General features: G+C 49.2%; 1 protein-coding gene across 1 annotated transcript; it reads left to right on the top strand.

Moving 5' to 3' along the window:
• The first annotated feature begins 2,404 nt into the window (after positions 1-2,404).
• LOC310915886 (ubiquitin-conjugating enzyme E2 variant 1) lies at positions 2,405-13,872 on the top strand. The gene is made up of 4 exons (XM_083873083.1): positions 2,405-2,465; positions 9,174-9,322; positions 11,803-11,928; positions 12,228-13,872. The coding sequence occupies exons 1-4, from the start codon at positions 2,444-2,446 to the stop codon at positions 12,372-12,374; spliced, it is 444 nt and encodes a 147-aa protein (XP_083729209.1). The 5' UTR covers positions 2,405-2,443; the 3' UTR covers positions 12,375-13,872.
• Positions 13,873-14,655: the final 783 nt, after the last annotated feature.

The raw sequence follows: 14,655 nt of genomic DNA, 5'->3' as shown, positions 1-14,655 counted from the left end.
GCAGGAGTCCCCAAATGCTTTCAGTGGATTCTGGAGAGCTCTGGGCAGAACTGGGTGGACGTTCAGGGCTCCTGTGTCCATCAGCCTGAAGCACTGGGTCCTCTGAGAGCTCTTTGCACTGCCGGTTTAAATGCCAAGCGAGCAGCAGTGGTGCAGTGGACAGAACAAACGGATCTGGGACACAGCAATCACCAGAATTTTGTACTTCCCAAGTGCTGTTTGAGGCATTGCTGCTGCCCAAACCCCTCTTGGCCGCCGTTGCCTTACTGGAAACAAATCTGAGCTACTCATAGTGGTGGCTGCTGGGACTATTTATCTGTTAATCTCGCTTAATTGTGAGAAACTGGGCCAGAGCTAATCTCCAGATGCATTTTCCACACGGCTGCTGTGCTGGGCTCCTGGGGCAGCCCTGGCTCTGTCACTCCCCACACACGACGTGCCTGCAGCTCCCAAGGTCCTGCTCCACCCCTCCAGAGACCTGGATGATCCCACAAAAATCAATATGGCAATTGTGGAGCAAAAGGCTGCCTGGATCCTTCTTAACAGCTGCAAATCTGGCTTAAGAAAATTTGTCTTAAGTTGATTAGGGGCAGATTAGAGCTGAAGCAGAATAAGGCACTCCTGTTAAACTCCTCAGGGATGGATGGCCTGCAGTTCACTTCAATGCTTTTAAATGCTTTTAAATGCTCTCTGATTTCAGTCTCAGCTCCACGGAGAATTCTGGTCAGGCTCCTGCTCTCTGGACCCTCAGAAGGACTCTCAGGCCTCCAGCTTTTGCTGGGGCTGCATTTCCTCTCTGTGAGTGGATCTTGTGGTCAGGAGGGCCTTGGAGGAGCAGCTGGGATCCCTTCTGTGCATCCCAGAGACAGGGGTGATCCCTTATGTGCATCCCAGAGACAGGGGTGATCCCTTACATCCATCCCAGGAGCAGGAGTGACCCTTTACATCCATCCCAGGAGCAGGAGTGACCCTTTACATCCATCCCAGGAGCAGGAGTGATCCCTTACATCCATCCCAGGAGCAGAGGTGATCCCTTACATCCATCCCAGGAGCAGGAGTGACCCTTTACATCCATCCCAGGAGCAGGGGTGATCCCTTACATCCATCCCAGGAGCAGAGGTGATCCCTTACATCCATCCCAGGAGCAGGGGTGATCCCTTACATCCATCCCAGGAGCAGGGGTGATCCCTTACATCCATCCCAGGAGCAGAGGTGATCCCTTACATCCATCCCAGGAGCAGGGGTGATCCCTTACATCCATCCCAGGAGCAGGGGTGATCCCTTACATCCATCCCAGGAGCAGGGGTGATCCCTTACATCCATCCCAGGAGCAGGGGTGATCCCATATGTGCATCCCAGGAGAAGAGGTGATCCCTTACACCCATCCCAGGAGCAGAGATGATCCCTTACATCCATCCCAGGAGCAGTTGGGATCCCTTTCATCCATCCCAGGAGCAGCTGGGATCCCTTTCATCCATCCCAGGAGTATCTGTGATCCCTTACACCCATCCCAGGAGCACCTGGGATCCCTTTCATGCAGCCGTGGCCCTGCAGAATCCCCTCAGACACACAGACAGGGCTGAGTGGGGACACAGCTGCACAGGGAAGTGTCGTGCTATAGTAAAAACTGAGGAAAAATTACTGCAAAGCGCCTCAAAATCCCACTTGGAGGGCTTGGCTCAGGTGCGGTGCCTGTCTCTGTGATCCTCCTGGGATTTGGTCCGGCCAGTTCTGCCCGCCGGGCACCAGCAGAGCTGGGCTCTTGTGCCATCTAGCTGCCTTCTGCTGCTGCTTGTTCCTGCTTCTTCTCCTGCTGCCTCCTCCTGCTGCTTTTCCTACTGCCTTCTCTTTCCTTCCTGCCCCTTTTTCCCGCTGCCCCGCTCAGCCGTGGCTGAAATGCAATAAAATGCAATGCAATGCAATGAAATGTTACCGGGTGCAATAAAAGCCGACCACTAAGACCCGCATCGCTGTTTTAAAGCGGTTTCCAAGGACAATCGATGTCTCCCGTGGCTAAAGCGGAGTCTGGGAGGGCTCAGTTTCTGGGTGTTTCCGTGGGACGTTTTGGGGCTCAGTTTTCGGAGCGAAGTGAAGCGGAACTCATTTCCTTCCTTTTTTTTTTTTTTTTTTTTTTTTTGTATTATGCACGAAGCGGGGCGGGCTGGGGGAAGCCGGGCCGGACTGTAAGGGCTGTTACAGGCCCGACGTGCCGCCGCTATCCCGGATCCCAGGGCCGGTGACCGGGGCCGGTATCCGCAGCGATAACGCCCGCCCGCACCGCGGAGCTGCGGAAATCTCCGCGTGCACCACAGAGCTTTCCTGAGCGCGGCCCCGCCCCGCCGCGAACTCCCCTTAGCGCGCCCGCCCGCGCCCGCCGCGCCCGCAGTTCCCGCGTTGCGGTGACGTCAGGCGGGGGCGGGGCCGGCGGCGGCGGCGGCGCAAGATGGCGGCGACCACGGGCGCGGGTGAGCGGGGCCGGGCCGGGCCGGGCGGCGGGGACAGCGAGCCCCGGGGACAGCCAGCGCCGGGACGGCCGGGGACGGGGACAGCGAGCCCCGGGACAGCTCCGGGGACGGCGACGGCGGGGCGGGAGGCGCCCGGCGCAGGGGCGGCCGCGGCTGAGGGGCCCGAGCGGGGCCCGGCCCGGCGGGGCGGGGGTGGAGCCGGGGCCGGAGCCGTGTCCCCGCTCCCGGAGCCGTGTCCCCGCTCCCGTCCGCGGGTCCCGCCGGGCCCGGCCGCGCCTTCCCGGCCGTGGGAGCGGCCCCGGGGCGGGTCCGGAGGCCGGCGGGGCCCTGCGGGACGCGTGTCCCGGGGGCCGGAACCGGGCCGGGCCCAGCCCGCGGTGGGGCCCGTGGGGCTCCCAGGGGCTCCCGGGCCGCCCTTCGGGAGCTTCTCCTGCCCCGCTCCTCCCCTGCCCGGGCCCGTCTGGCTCCGGGGCTCTCCCCTCGTTAGTCCCCGGGCTGTGGCTGCAGCTCCGTGGGTGCAATCAGCCCCTTTCAAAGCCCCTTTCGCTGCTCCCCTCTCCCTGTTCCATGAGGAGTCTGACTCCTGCCAGGCCCCGTGTGCTCCAACAATGAAATTTTTATCCCTTTCAAACCTGCTCCACACCAGCGTTAAGTAGTTACACGCACTCTCCCCTTGCATTTATCATTACACGTTAAACAAAAATACTGCAGGTAGATCAGAGGGAGGTTTTTTTTCCTGTTGACATCCTCTCATGAGCTTCAGCAGATCCAGTAAATCAGAGTCACTTCTGTCGAGGCAGTTTCATTTTCCCGTTTTCCTGAGTCCATGGAAGGTTTCACTGTGCCCCTGGAGTGCTGGTTTTCAAATTCCCCCTCTGAGGTTTAACTCTGTGCTCACCACAATGTGACTGTGAGGATATAACAGAATAATTTTGGAGTTATTTTTTTACAGATAGTCCTCTCTCAATGACCACTGAGATTTTAAGGATAACCATCACAGTACACATAATTCACATGAATCAATTTAATAAAAACCCTTTTCCAGTGGGGTGGTCACTGCCCTGAGAGTGTTCCAGGTCTGTGTTTGAACTGTCCAGGTGTTGACCAAAGACACAAAAGCTGTAACCAGGGAGAAAGAACCTTTCCTTCCCTGTCACATCCCATTCTCCTGCCTGCTCTGCCTCCCCAGTGCTCCTCTCAGGCTGCTGACTGTGCACTTTGTGTTTGGCTGGGAGAACCAGGCAAACCCTTCCCTTTTCCAGGCAGGGCAGCTCTGGGGGGGATTGTTTGGTGCTCCTGGAGGGGCTGGGCTGCAGTGCCAGCCCCAGCACAGCCCTGGGGACAGCCTGGTGTGGCTGTGACATTGTCCCCGGGGTTTGTGGGGTGCCTGGTCTCCCCAGGGCTGGGAGCAGTGTCCTGTGGGCAGTGTGGGCACTGCAGGGGTCACTCCCAGCCCTGTGTGTCTGCACAAAGCCCAAATCCACTCTGGGAGCTTTGTCTGTGACCCCTGGGCTGCTCTCACAGGGCTCTGCAGAGCTGGGAGAGGATGGAGATTTCCCTGTCCCTGTGCTGGGGGCACTGCAGGGAGGGCAGGGGCTGGCATAGGGGGCTGCAGAGCTGGGAGAGGATGGATTTGTCCCTGTCCCTGTGCTGGGGGCACTGCAGGAGGGGCAGGGGCTGGCACAGGGGGCTGCAGAGCTGGGAAAGGATGGATTTCCCTGTGCTGGGGGCACTGCTGGCCCCTCTCTGGGGCTGGGGAAGGAGCCTCAGTGCTGCCTTCACTCACCTGGCAGTCCCTGTTTGCTGAGATTTGTTCTGTGGGATCTCAGTGTGCTCACATCTGTCTGTAAAACTGGAATAAGTGTGGTGTCTGGAGCTCACAGTGGTTTAGCAGTGGAGCCTGAACACACAGTGAAGATGAAAAAGGCTCTTCTGTCTTCAAAGGCAGCTGCTGCCCCAGAGGAAGAGGTGGTTACAAATGTCCCTGTAACCTAAAAAAGCCGTAGGGCTGGTCCTGGCAATCAGGCAGGGAGATAGATTAGATGTTTTTATCTATTAAACAGGTAGAAATTATTAACAAGGGGCAGAACCCACCCATTGGCCTGGAGGGAGTGTTGGGATGTGAAATCCACCTGTACCACTGAGAGAGGGGAATCCTTGCTGATGGTGTGGGTGTCCCACACACCCCAGTTCTGTATGAACAAAAAGGGTTGATTTAATGACTTTAATGATTTTAATGAGGCTGTTCCAAGGAGACCCCACTGTGTGTGTGCATCCTGAGGTGTCCTGCAGGAATCCAAGGGCTCCTCAGAGGCTCCTGCCCTTGCTGGGCTGCACTTACACCACAGACCTTGCACAGCCTTTGTGTCCTGCAGATTTGGGGTTTATGATGAGTCCAGACCCAGCGTGGAGGGTGCTGCCCTGGGGGATTGTGTTCCTCTAACCCTGGGAAATGTTTAATCACCTCACTTTTCCTTCAGGGTTCAGTTTAGTGGGGCTGTGGCAGGGAGTGTGAGGCACTGTGTTCACCAGCAGCCTGGAAGTGATGAGCACTAAAGTGGTTTGCCCAAATTTAAGTTTTTTCCGAGTCTGAGGAAGGTGAAGAGCTGCAGAAAAAGGTGAAGAGCTGCAGAAAAAGGTGAAGAACTGCAGAAAAAGGTGAAGAGCTGCAGTCAGTGGGTGTGTGGCTGTGACAGTGCTGGTAATTAATGTGCCTTAATGCTCCCAACAGAGAGCAGCACACACTGGGGCTGGGACAGAGCATTAAAAGTGTCTGTTTTGCTGTGGGGGCCCTGTGACATCCCCGTAAACCCCGGGGGATGGTTGTGGAGAGCACAGGAGAGGTGAAATGTGAGTATTGTACAGCACAGGACAGCAGTGACTCTGATCTCAAAGGAATCATTGCCAGAACCAAGGGCTCCCTGGGGCTGTGAGTGAAAGACTCAGGGGTAGGGGAAAAGTCACTGGACAGAAAATGCAAGATAAATTCTGATTCTTAAATAAAATAGGCTGTAAGAGCAGGTGAAATAGTGCCAGAGGAGTTGTTTGCAGAGCTCTGTGTATTGTAATAGGAGGATGCAGGAGGTTGAACAGAAAGGTGAATAGTTCAACACTCCTACAAGACGATACTGAATTGAATATTTTCATCTTCTATGAGATAAATTACAGAATATGTTTCAAAAGCATTATTACTGAGAACAGTATTAATTAGTGTATTAAGGGATTAATTACAGGTAAGGATCCTGGCAGGTGTAACGCTGATAGATTTGATGAGGGTGTGAAAATCGGGATTTTTCAGGTTGTGAAGGTGCAGTTCAATCCCTGCAAGTGGAGCTGCAGTTACTGATGGTTTAGTGACCTCTTTCCAAGGAACCTGCCTAAATCACTGAAAAGTAGAACCTCAATAACAGAACAGAAACCACTTCAGGTTGTTGGAGTGCACAGGAAGTTATTTGTGTGTCTGTAGAATATCTCAGTGCCTTGTCTGCATCATCAGAGTGGAAATTGTGACTGTAAAGACAGTGCAAGAAATCCAAAGTTCCTGTCTCCTGAAGGCTTTTGGTGACAATTGCTGAAAGGCTTTTATTTGGTTTTAGGTAGTCCATCGCTTCAGGAACTTTATATACCATTGTGAGAAGGAATGGTTTGTGTATTTTTTCCAGTCCCAATGCTTTCTGTGAGGTTAAACAAGCTGCAAGTGAAGCAGTCACTGAGATATTACTGTATTTATGTTTCAAATGAAGCTGCTGTTTGAGAGTCATCTTGAACCATAGCGAAGCCTAAATTAAAATGCATAACTGAAAGTACTTTAGACAAGCTGATGACTTTTTAATTGCCTCTCACTTTATTTAGGCTTTCTAGTGTTAAATGAAGGGCCCTTAAAAAAAAAAAAAAAAAAAAAAAAAAAAAAAAAAACAGGATGGTGATGTGTTTGTGTGTGAGCACAAGGGATAAAGTGGCCTCTGAGGTTGGATCCCAGCAGGGATGTGATAGCAGAACATGAGTGAGTGCTCCAGGCCCTTCCAGAGGAGGAGATGGGGTGGCTTAAAGGCCTTGTGCCTCTTTCCAGGCTGACCAGAGGGACAAATCTGCTCTTTATTCTGCCTTGCTTGAGGGAAGTTTATTTATATAAAGCGTTTATGGTCATGTAGGCATAATCTTTTAGATTAATGTGTGTTATTCTCTTTCTGTTGAATGAATTGTCTGAGAATGTGTCAGGGAGGAGCTGAATTGCCACTCTCTGTGGGAGCTGAGGTGATGGTCCTGCATGTCACACCCCGAGCTTCAGAACAGGGCTAAAACATGTTTAAAAACCAACAATGCTGTTGGACAGGGTCATGTTTTGTAAAATTACCAGTTATCTCCCGTGATCATTTTATTTTCTGTGAAGTGCATAAACTCAAATCTCTATGTCCTTCCCTTTGTGCAGCCCCTTGCCATGATCCCCCTGCAGTGCTCACAGGGAGAGCAGTTCCTGTGGAATGAAAACTCTCCTTTTTGGGATTTCTGTGTGCCAGCAGTCAGTGCTCAGCATGACTCGCCAGCTCTCTGGAGATCCCACACTTGCCAAAGAGCTCTGAAATCCTCTGTGACTCTTTTATGGCTCTGATTCATGCTGGATTCATGCTGAATCAGAGCAGCTGTGTCTGGGGAGAGCCCAGCAATTAAGTTGCCTTCTCTTCCCGTCAGGTTGTAAAGCCAAGCCCAGCTCTGGGTAACAAATGTCAGAACTGAGGCTGCTCTCAGTCCTGGCCTGCTGGAATGTGGATGTGGTGATGTCATTTTTAATTACACACTCATTTAAAGGTTCCTGCTTGGCTCAGGGAGCAGGGTGTGATGCTCAGAGGGGTCTCTCAGAGCTGATGCTCAGAGGAGGGGTGGACAGGCAATATTTTTGGTTTTCTCCTTTGGTGTGTGGCCCGTGTCTCCCATGGAGCTGGTTCCTCCTGGGTTGTTTAGCCTGGTCTCAGTGAATACCAGAGCATTGTCTTTGCAGCAGAGATAACTGTAAATTGATGTTATTGAGGAGTGAGGCACAGACAGAGATGATGCTTGTTGAGCATTGTGATGTTGTGGTGTAGAAGTGAGAGCATTTTTGGGCATTCCCGTGGCTCATTCCAGGCAGGTCCTCCACAGGTTTGGGTTCTGCTGACATCCACAGGGTTCCTCTGTGGGAAAGAGCTGCAGGCCCCTCCATGAGGACCTTGTGTTTGCCCTTCTCCCCTGGCCCTTTTTTCTCCAGCACCAGGACTGGAGCCCGGAGAGCAGCTGAGCTGTGAGTCACTCCCCACCAGCAGCTCCCTGTGCAGCCCCTGCAGCAAACAGGGAAATAGGTGAGGTGTGTGCAGGCAGAGGCTGCACCTTGTCCTGCACCTTGTGCCCCCAGCTCTCCTGTCCCAGGTGTTGGGGCTGGGCTGCTCTGCCTCCCAAACTGCAGCCTTGGGGGTAGGATTAAACACAGAGTGGCTGCTCTGTCCTGGCTCAGGTGTGGCCTGCACACCTGTCTGGGGCACACAGGATACACACACTCCATCATTTAATGGTTTTGTAGGAGAGTAAATGCTGGAATTAATCGTGCAGGGGATGTGACAGTGGTGCCCAGGAGGTCCTGCTGCCACCCAAGAGCTGGGGCAGTCTGATGGCAGAGCCTTTACCAGCTCCAAGTGACTCATTTCCTTTTCACAGGCAAAGAAATTTGTGTTGCTGAGCAGGCCGGGGTGTCTGGGAGGGGACTGGGCAGGGAGCTGTGCTCAGCAGCCCCGTGTGGGAGCTTTGGTTCTGCCAGCACAGGCCTGGGGTCTGCAGCACTGCTCTGCTGGCTCCTGGTTCCTGTTCCTGTTCTTAGACACGACCCAACTGGTCAACAAACTTCTTCCTTTAGTCTGGTTTGGTTTCTTTGGTGCTTTGTAGTGAATGAAATTTGGACACCTCTGATTGCGTGGCAAAATCATCTCTGCCATTTCATTTCTTACATCATTAATGTATTTAAAGGAGAGTTTAAAACCCACTGTGGGCTGAGTTCAGGATCCTCCCTCACCCAGGGCTCGGTGTGTGACCTTGGCTGTGTCACCTGAGCTCTCTGTGCCATTGGTTTCCATTAATGTAACAGGGAAAAGGAAATTTCTCTGGTTTTTTCTGTCTGTTCTGAGGAGAAACGTGCCAGCAGTTACACAGTGCTGGGATTCCTTGGTGGTGGAGGTCACAAGTACAAAGGATGCTATTGCTGCTGACAAAGCCCACTTCAATTAACTTCAGATTAACCTACTCATGTTATGAAAGGGTTTTATTTGCTTTCAAAGGTATTTTTAAAGCTCTGAGTGAGTCGACTGCTGTCAAGCCTCTGATGGTGTCGTTTTGTAGAAACTTCTGAATTTTTATACTATAAATCATATGGACAAGTGCTAATTAGAGCTCCATAATACTGGGTGTTACCTTTGAGGGAACAGAGGTTTCCTTTTGTTTTATTGTCTCCTGTAACATGTGGCCTGTCAGCCTTCTGGAATGTTTATTTGGGGATACCTTGATTTTGCTTGTAAAATCCAGGCTAAATATGGGAACAGCTTTATTTAATGTTGAATTATTGTCATTCAAAAAATGGTATTTCCATGGTTTTGCCCAAAATGTCATCCCAAAAGTATCAGGGAAATTACTCTAGCTTTTTTTCTTTATTAGATTTCTCAAATAAAAGTATTTTTCTGATTGTTTCAGGAGTAAAAGTTCCTCGTAATTTTCGTCTTTTGGAAGAACTTGAAGAGGGTCAGAAGGGAGTAGGGGATGGAACAGTTAGCTGGGGCCTTGAAGATGATGAAGATATGACACTTACAAGATGGACAGGAATGATTATTGGGCCTCCAAGAGTAAGTATCCACTGAAATACTAAAATAGTATTATTACATTTTCCCCCTTCTCCTAACCCAACAATTGAAGTAGAAAATAAAGGCAAATGAGTGAAAAAAAACCACTTTAGGAAGTGATTTATATTGAAGTTATTTATAATAATGGGTTCCATGTATCTATATGACTCTTTGATAATCATTTGAAACATTCTGGTGTTACTTGTCGGCAGATTCATTATTTTGAGACCTCAGGATTGTGATGTCCTGTGCCCCTGAATGCAGCAAGGTTTAAAACCCCTCAGCTGGTGAGGCTCCAGGTGGAGCTGCTGCAGGTGCCAGGGGATGCTCTGTGCTGCTTTTCCTGCTGCTCCTGACCAGCTTTTGGGGTGCTGTTTATTGCAGCAGAACTGAGGAGCTCCTGTAGAATTCCAGCTGACTGAGGAAACTCAGATTTCAGTGATTTCAGTCTCTTCTCTGAATGTCCTCTCCCAAAGCAGCATTTTATAATGCAGCTGGTCTTTGTGGGAGTGTTGTTGTGTTCTCTTTTCCCCCCAGCCCTCCTGAACTGTGGGTTTTCACTCTATTAGTGAACCTGACTTAACTGTGTGTTGGATGTGTGCATTGTTCTAAAACCAGAACCTGTCTGTTGTCTCATTTCACTGCTCTGTTTCCTTAATATCCTTTGATGGAGTGCAATAGGCAATTCTCCTTCCTGTCTTCTACATCTGCCCTCAGTATCATCTCTCAGTAATTCCAGGGGTCATTGTATAAAAATCTTTACAGCCCTTTTAATCACGTTCCTGCTCTCTGTTCCCATTCTGTCAGTTGCCTGTTTGGTTTTTTTTTGACATGCAGTGAGGTTTTATACAGGAAGATGCATCATGAAGGCATTACACAGGCAGCGTTTTCTGTCTCACCCACAAGTGTTGTTTACTTGTTGTCTCCTCTGCTAATCTCTCCCCAGTCACGAGCATTTCATTTGTTGGTGATGTACCCAAATTGTTTTCTAGAGCAGCATTTGATTTTTAGAGCATTAGGAGAGTGCTAATGAGCCTGCATTAAGGCTCTGAAGGAAGCTCACTGTGGGCATGGGCTTTATGGAGAATTTAAACAACCTTGAAATCTAATTTAGAAAATTAAATAGGAATTGAAATGTGCAAACAGGAGCGTGCAGCCTTGCCAGCAGGGATGGGAGTTTGCAGTTCTTGTCGTGCTGCAAAGCAAGGCCACAGGACCATCACAGCAGAGGAGTCAGCCCTGCCTCTGCTGCTTTCCTGACACACTGAGGGATGTAGATCTTCTTGCCACAAATGTCCTGACTAGTTTTGAGCTCCTTGCTTGAGGCAGCAGGATGTATTGAGAGAGATGTGGGGACTTGCAGCCATTCTTGTTTGCTGTCCTTCCTTTAACACTGCTCACACTCAGTCCTCCCTCTAACACTGCTCACACTCAGTCATTACCATTTGGATTTTTAGTGGGATGTGGCTGGGGACAAAAGCTGGGTCCTGTGTCCCTCTGGGTGGAGAGCACTCACTCTTGTAGCAGGTAGGAGGATGTTTGCTGGATCCCAGTGGGGAGAAGGAGCAGTGTTGGAGTCCAGGACATCCCCTGGGATGAGCTGGGACCCGAGGAAGGGAATTTGAGCCCTGGGCAGGGGGTGTGGAGCTGGTCCAGGGGGGTTGGAAACCTTGGCACAGTCCAGGAAGACACTGAGTTTGATCTCAGCCCATGGGAGAAACTTCCAGTACAAGGAGAGGAATTGCAAATCACCAGGAAGTGAAAACAGTAGTTTAGCACAGTAGAAGATGCAAAATTCAGTAGTTTTGGGGTTCATAGAATAGAGGTAAATGGGGGACAAGATGGAGGGATTTGGGTGGTGCCTCGTGTCCCTCTCCTTCTCCCCCGCCCTCCATCCCCTGGGGTGGTGATGGCACAGGGCAGTGACAGTGGGTTGGGTCAGAGCAGAAATGACCCTTTTAGTGTGAGCCCTGGGCATTGGTGTGAAATTGTAAATACCCCACCCGTGGTTATCTGTATAAATGTGAGGTGACCCCATCGGGGGCCGTCCCCTCATGTCCCAGCCCTGCCCAGACCTCGGCTGGGAGAGAGAAAACTCTGAGATATCAAATAATAAACACCATGAGAAACCTGAAAACAGAACCTTGAGGACTCTGCTTTTTTATACCAACACAACTCGGGGCTTTTAGGGGGCCAAGGACTTTAAATCTGGGGTGAGGAAACCCTCCCTGAGAGAGCAGCTGTGCAGAGCTGCAGTCCCCCAAATCCTGCAGGGAGCTCAGGGCCCTGCTCTGTGCACAAACACCAGCAGAATTTATTACATTTGATGCTCTGACTGTTATAAAATGAACTAAAAGCAGGTAGCCAGAATAGTGTCTGCATGGCTGCCCTCACTCCTGGTAGTCCCTAAAGTAGCCCCTGCTTTAACCAAATGCTTAATGAACTGCCTGATGTAATTGTTTCCCCCTTTCTCTTCCCCTCAGACGATTTATGAAAACAGAATATACAGCCTTAAAATAGAATGTGGGCCTAAGTATCCAGAAGCACCTCCATTTGTAAGATTTGTAACAAAAATTAATATGAATGGAGTAAATAGTTCTAATGGAGTGGTAAGTTGGTTTTTTTTTTTTGCTTTTATTCATTTTAGTGTTGGGGTTTTTTTGGGGGTTTTTTTGTGCAGCTTTAATGCTTTGTTTATACTTGTAGCTTGCTTAGCTAATCATTGCTTGTGGTGTTTGTTGGAGAAGGAAAGGGGGGCAGAAGGGAAATGGAGATTATTATGTTTTTAGGAAAACTTTTTTATTTGTTCCACTCAGATTTCATGTGGGATCTTTACTTGGGGATGGGGGGAAGTTCAGTGTAACCAGTGCACCAGTTCTGACAGGAATGGTCTTTTTGTCTGTTTTAGGTGGACCCCAGAGCCATATCAGTCCTAGCAAAATGGCAGAATTCTTATAGTATCAAAGTTGTTCTGCAAGAGCTTCGGCGTCTAATGATGTCTAAAGAAAATATGAAACTTCCTCAGCCACCTGAAGGACAATGTTACAGCAATTAATTAAAAAAAAAAAAAAAAAAAAAAAAAAAAAAAAAAAAAAACCAACCAACATGCCCCCCCTTATTCAATTTAAGCTGTCTTCATTTTCCACAGTAGTAAAATTTTCTAGATGCATCTTGTAGACCTCAAAATACTGGAAAGGAAGTTCCCATTCAAAGGAAGTTTTTTTCTTGAGATACTGTAAATGATACTAATTTTTTTTTTTTTTTCATTTGAAATATAAGTTGTGCTATAACAAATAATCCTGTCGTGTAACCACTGTCCACATAGCTGAACTTCTGGTATCAGGAAAAGTCTATTTAAATTTATTACTGTCGAGACCAGTGTGGCACATCCAACTTAACTGTGAAAGGATCCATCCCACAATCACCTTGCTGTGTGTCTGGCCTGGGTTATTTTTTTTTATTTTTATTTTTTTTCTTTCTCTGTCTTTTGCAATAGAGTCGAAGCTCAGGGCTATTTATTAGAGTAGACACAAAGGTTTTTGCTTCCAGTGCTGCACTGGGCTGTATGGACTACTACTGGGGATGTGTGCTCACCTCAGTCATCCCTCCCTTTGTGCTCGCTCTAGTAAAGGCTGAATGTGACTGTGGTCGTTTTTTTGGGTTTTGTTTTTTTTTGTTGTTGTTTTTTTTTTTTTCTTTTTAAATGCCCTGATAATCTGGGGCAAGCTTTCCTCCTTTCCTTTGGCCAAGGCATAGATTGTATTTCTCTCCCTGGTCCCCCTCACCAGTGACATGAGCTTTGGGTGAGGGATTCAGGGTTCTTTTAATCTCTTCCCCCTCTTTTTAGTGGGGGGTGCTGCTTTCTTTTTGCCCCTCTCGGTGACTCTTCTCACCCCTGGCCCAGGGGGTGAGCCTCGGGGCAATAACTCCACCTTGTTCCCTCCCGCTTATCATTTGGGTTTTGCAACAAATTTATTCTTCACCAGCCTGGGAAAGAAGAGTATCAGTTCTGCTGGCAAACGTGGGTTCTCCCTTCCCTGCACCGCCGAGCTCTTAGATAGGCTTTGAGTGGGGAAAAGAGCAGTAATTTACCAGGATTGCCCAAACCCTTCTGCTGCCAGACCCCACCGGGGGAGGCTCTGCACGTAGAGATTGTGAACACACGCTCCAGGTGCCCTCAAATCGCTGTTTTGGTGCTTTGGACTGACCCAAGAATGTTCATTAACAAAATGTTGCACTTGGCGTTTTGCTCCCTAAAGGTGTGACAGGCACAGACAAATCAAAATCCAACTGGTGGGGTTTTGTTAGGGTTCTGTAAGGGTTAGAAATCTCTTCAGGGGAGGTTTTGGGGAAGCGGTGGCACAGCAGATTAAGGACCTTGATTGGCTTTGCATCCTGGCAAATCACTGCCTTTTCTGGTTTTACTGTTCCGGACCACTGACTGCTGCAATGTGGATGCAAGCTCACAGGAAACCAACCTAGTGTGTCCTAAGTTTTATCAAAAAATTCAGTGTTTGTGTAAAAAAAAATAAAAGAAAAAAAAAAGAAAAAAATGAGGAAAAAAAAAAGGAAAAGAGTAAAAATAAACACATTTTAAAGCAGCAGCTGTCAAGTCAATGAACAATTGATGTTTCCATTAACTTCTGAGGAAAATATTAGTTGTAAGGATTTAACATCCTCTGTACTGAAAGTTTAACATAACAGTATTCCATAAGCAGCCTTTTTATTGTATCAGACCATTGCCTGATTTTAATATAATAAAAAAGTGTGCATTAATATTAGAAGGCTTTAATTGTATTTATGTTTAGAATTCTGATCCCCTGACGGAATCCTCGATTTGTTGGAAGTATCTTCCTCCAGATCACGTTTAGCTGACAGAATGTAAAGTGGTGCTGAAAGGCAATTGTCTCTATCCAGCTGCTGCTGTGCCCAGGAGCATCTTTGGAGTAGTTTTGAGCCTCAGGCTGGCCCAGATTTGGCCTTTGGTGGCACCAGGTGAGGCCCTGGAGCTGCCAAGGGGTTCCTGTGCTGGAGTCCCGAGGAGGTGGAACAGCTGCATGTTACACTGTCTGTCGAGGAGTGTTTCACAACCCGAAATTATAACTGTTTTCCTCAGATGGTGAAGATTTTATCTGCCTGCAGCATCCCCTGCAACCAGCCCAGCTTTTCTCCCAGGCTGGGGAAAAACCAGGCTGTGAAATGTTGGCTTTTCCCAGCCCAGAGGATTCCTGGAAGGTCCTGGTGCGTTCACTGGCTGCAGTGATGGGCTGAAATGAGGTTCTTCTTCTGCCTTGGGAACGAGACAGGGAGTGGCCTTGTGAAACTTTGTGAAACTC

This window comes from Zosterops lateralis (genome assembly GCF_965231275.1).
Source record: "Zosterops lateralis genome assembly, chromosome: 16".
NCBI lineage: Eukaryota > Metazoa > Chordata > Aves > Passeriformes > Zosteropidae > Zosterops > Zosterops lateralis.
This window is presented reverse-complemented; position numbering and strand designations above follow the sequence as displayed.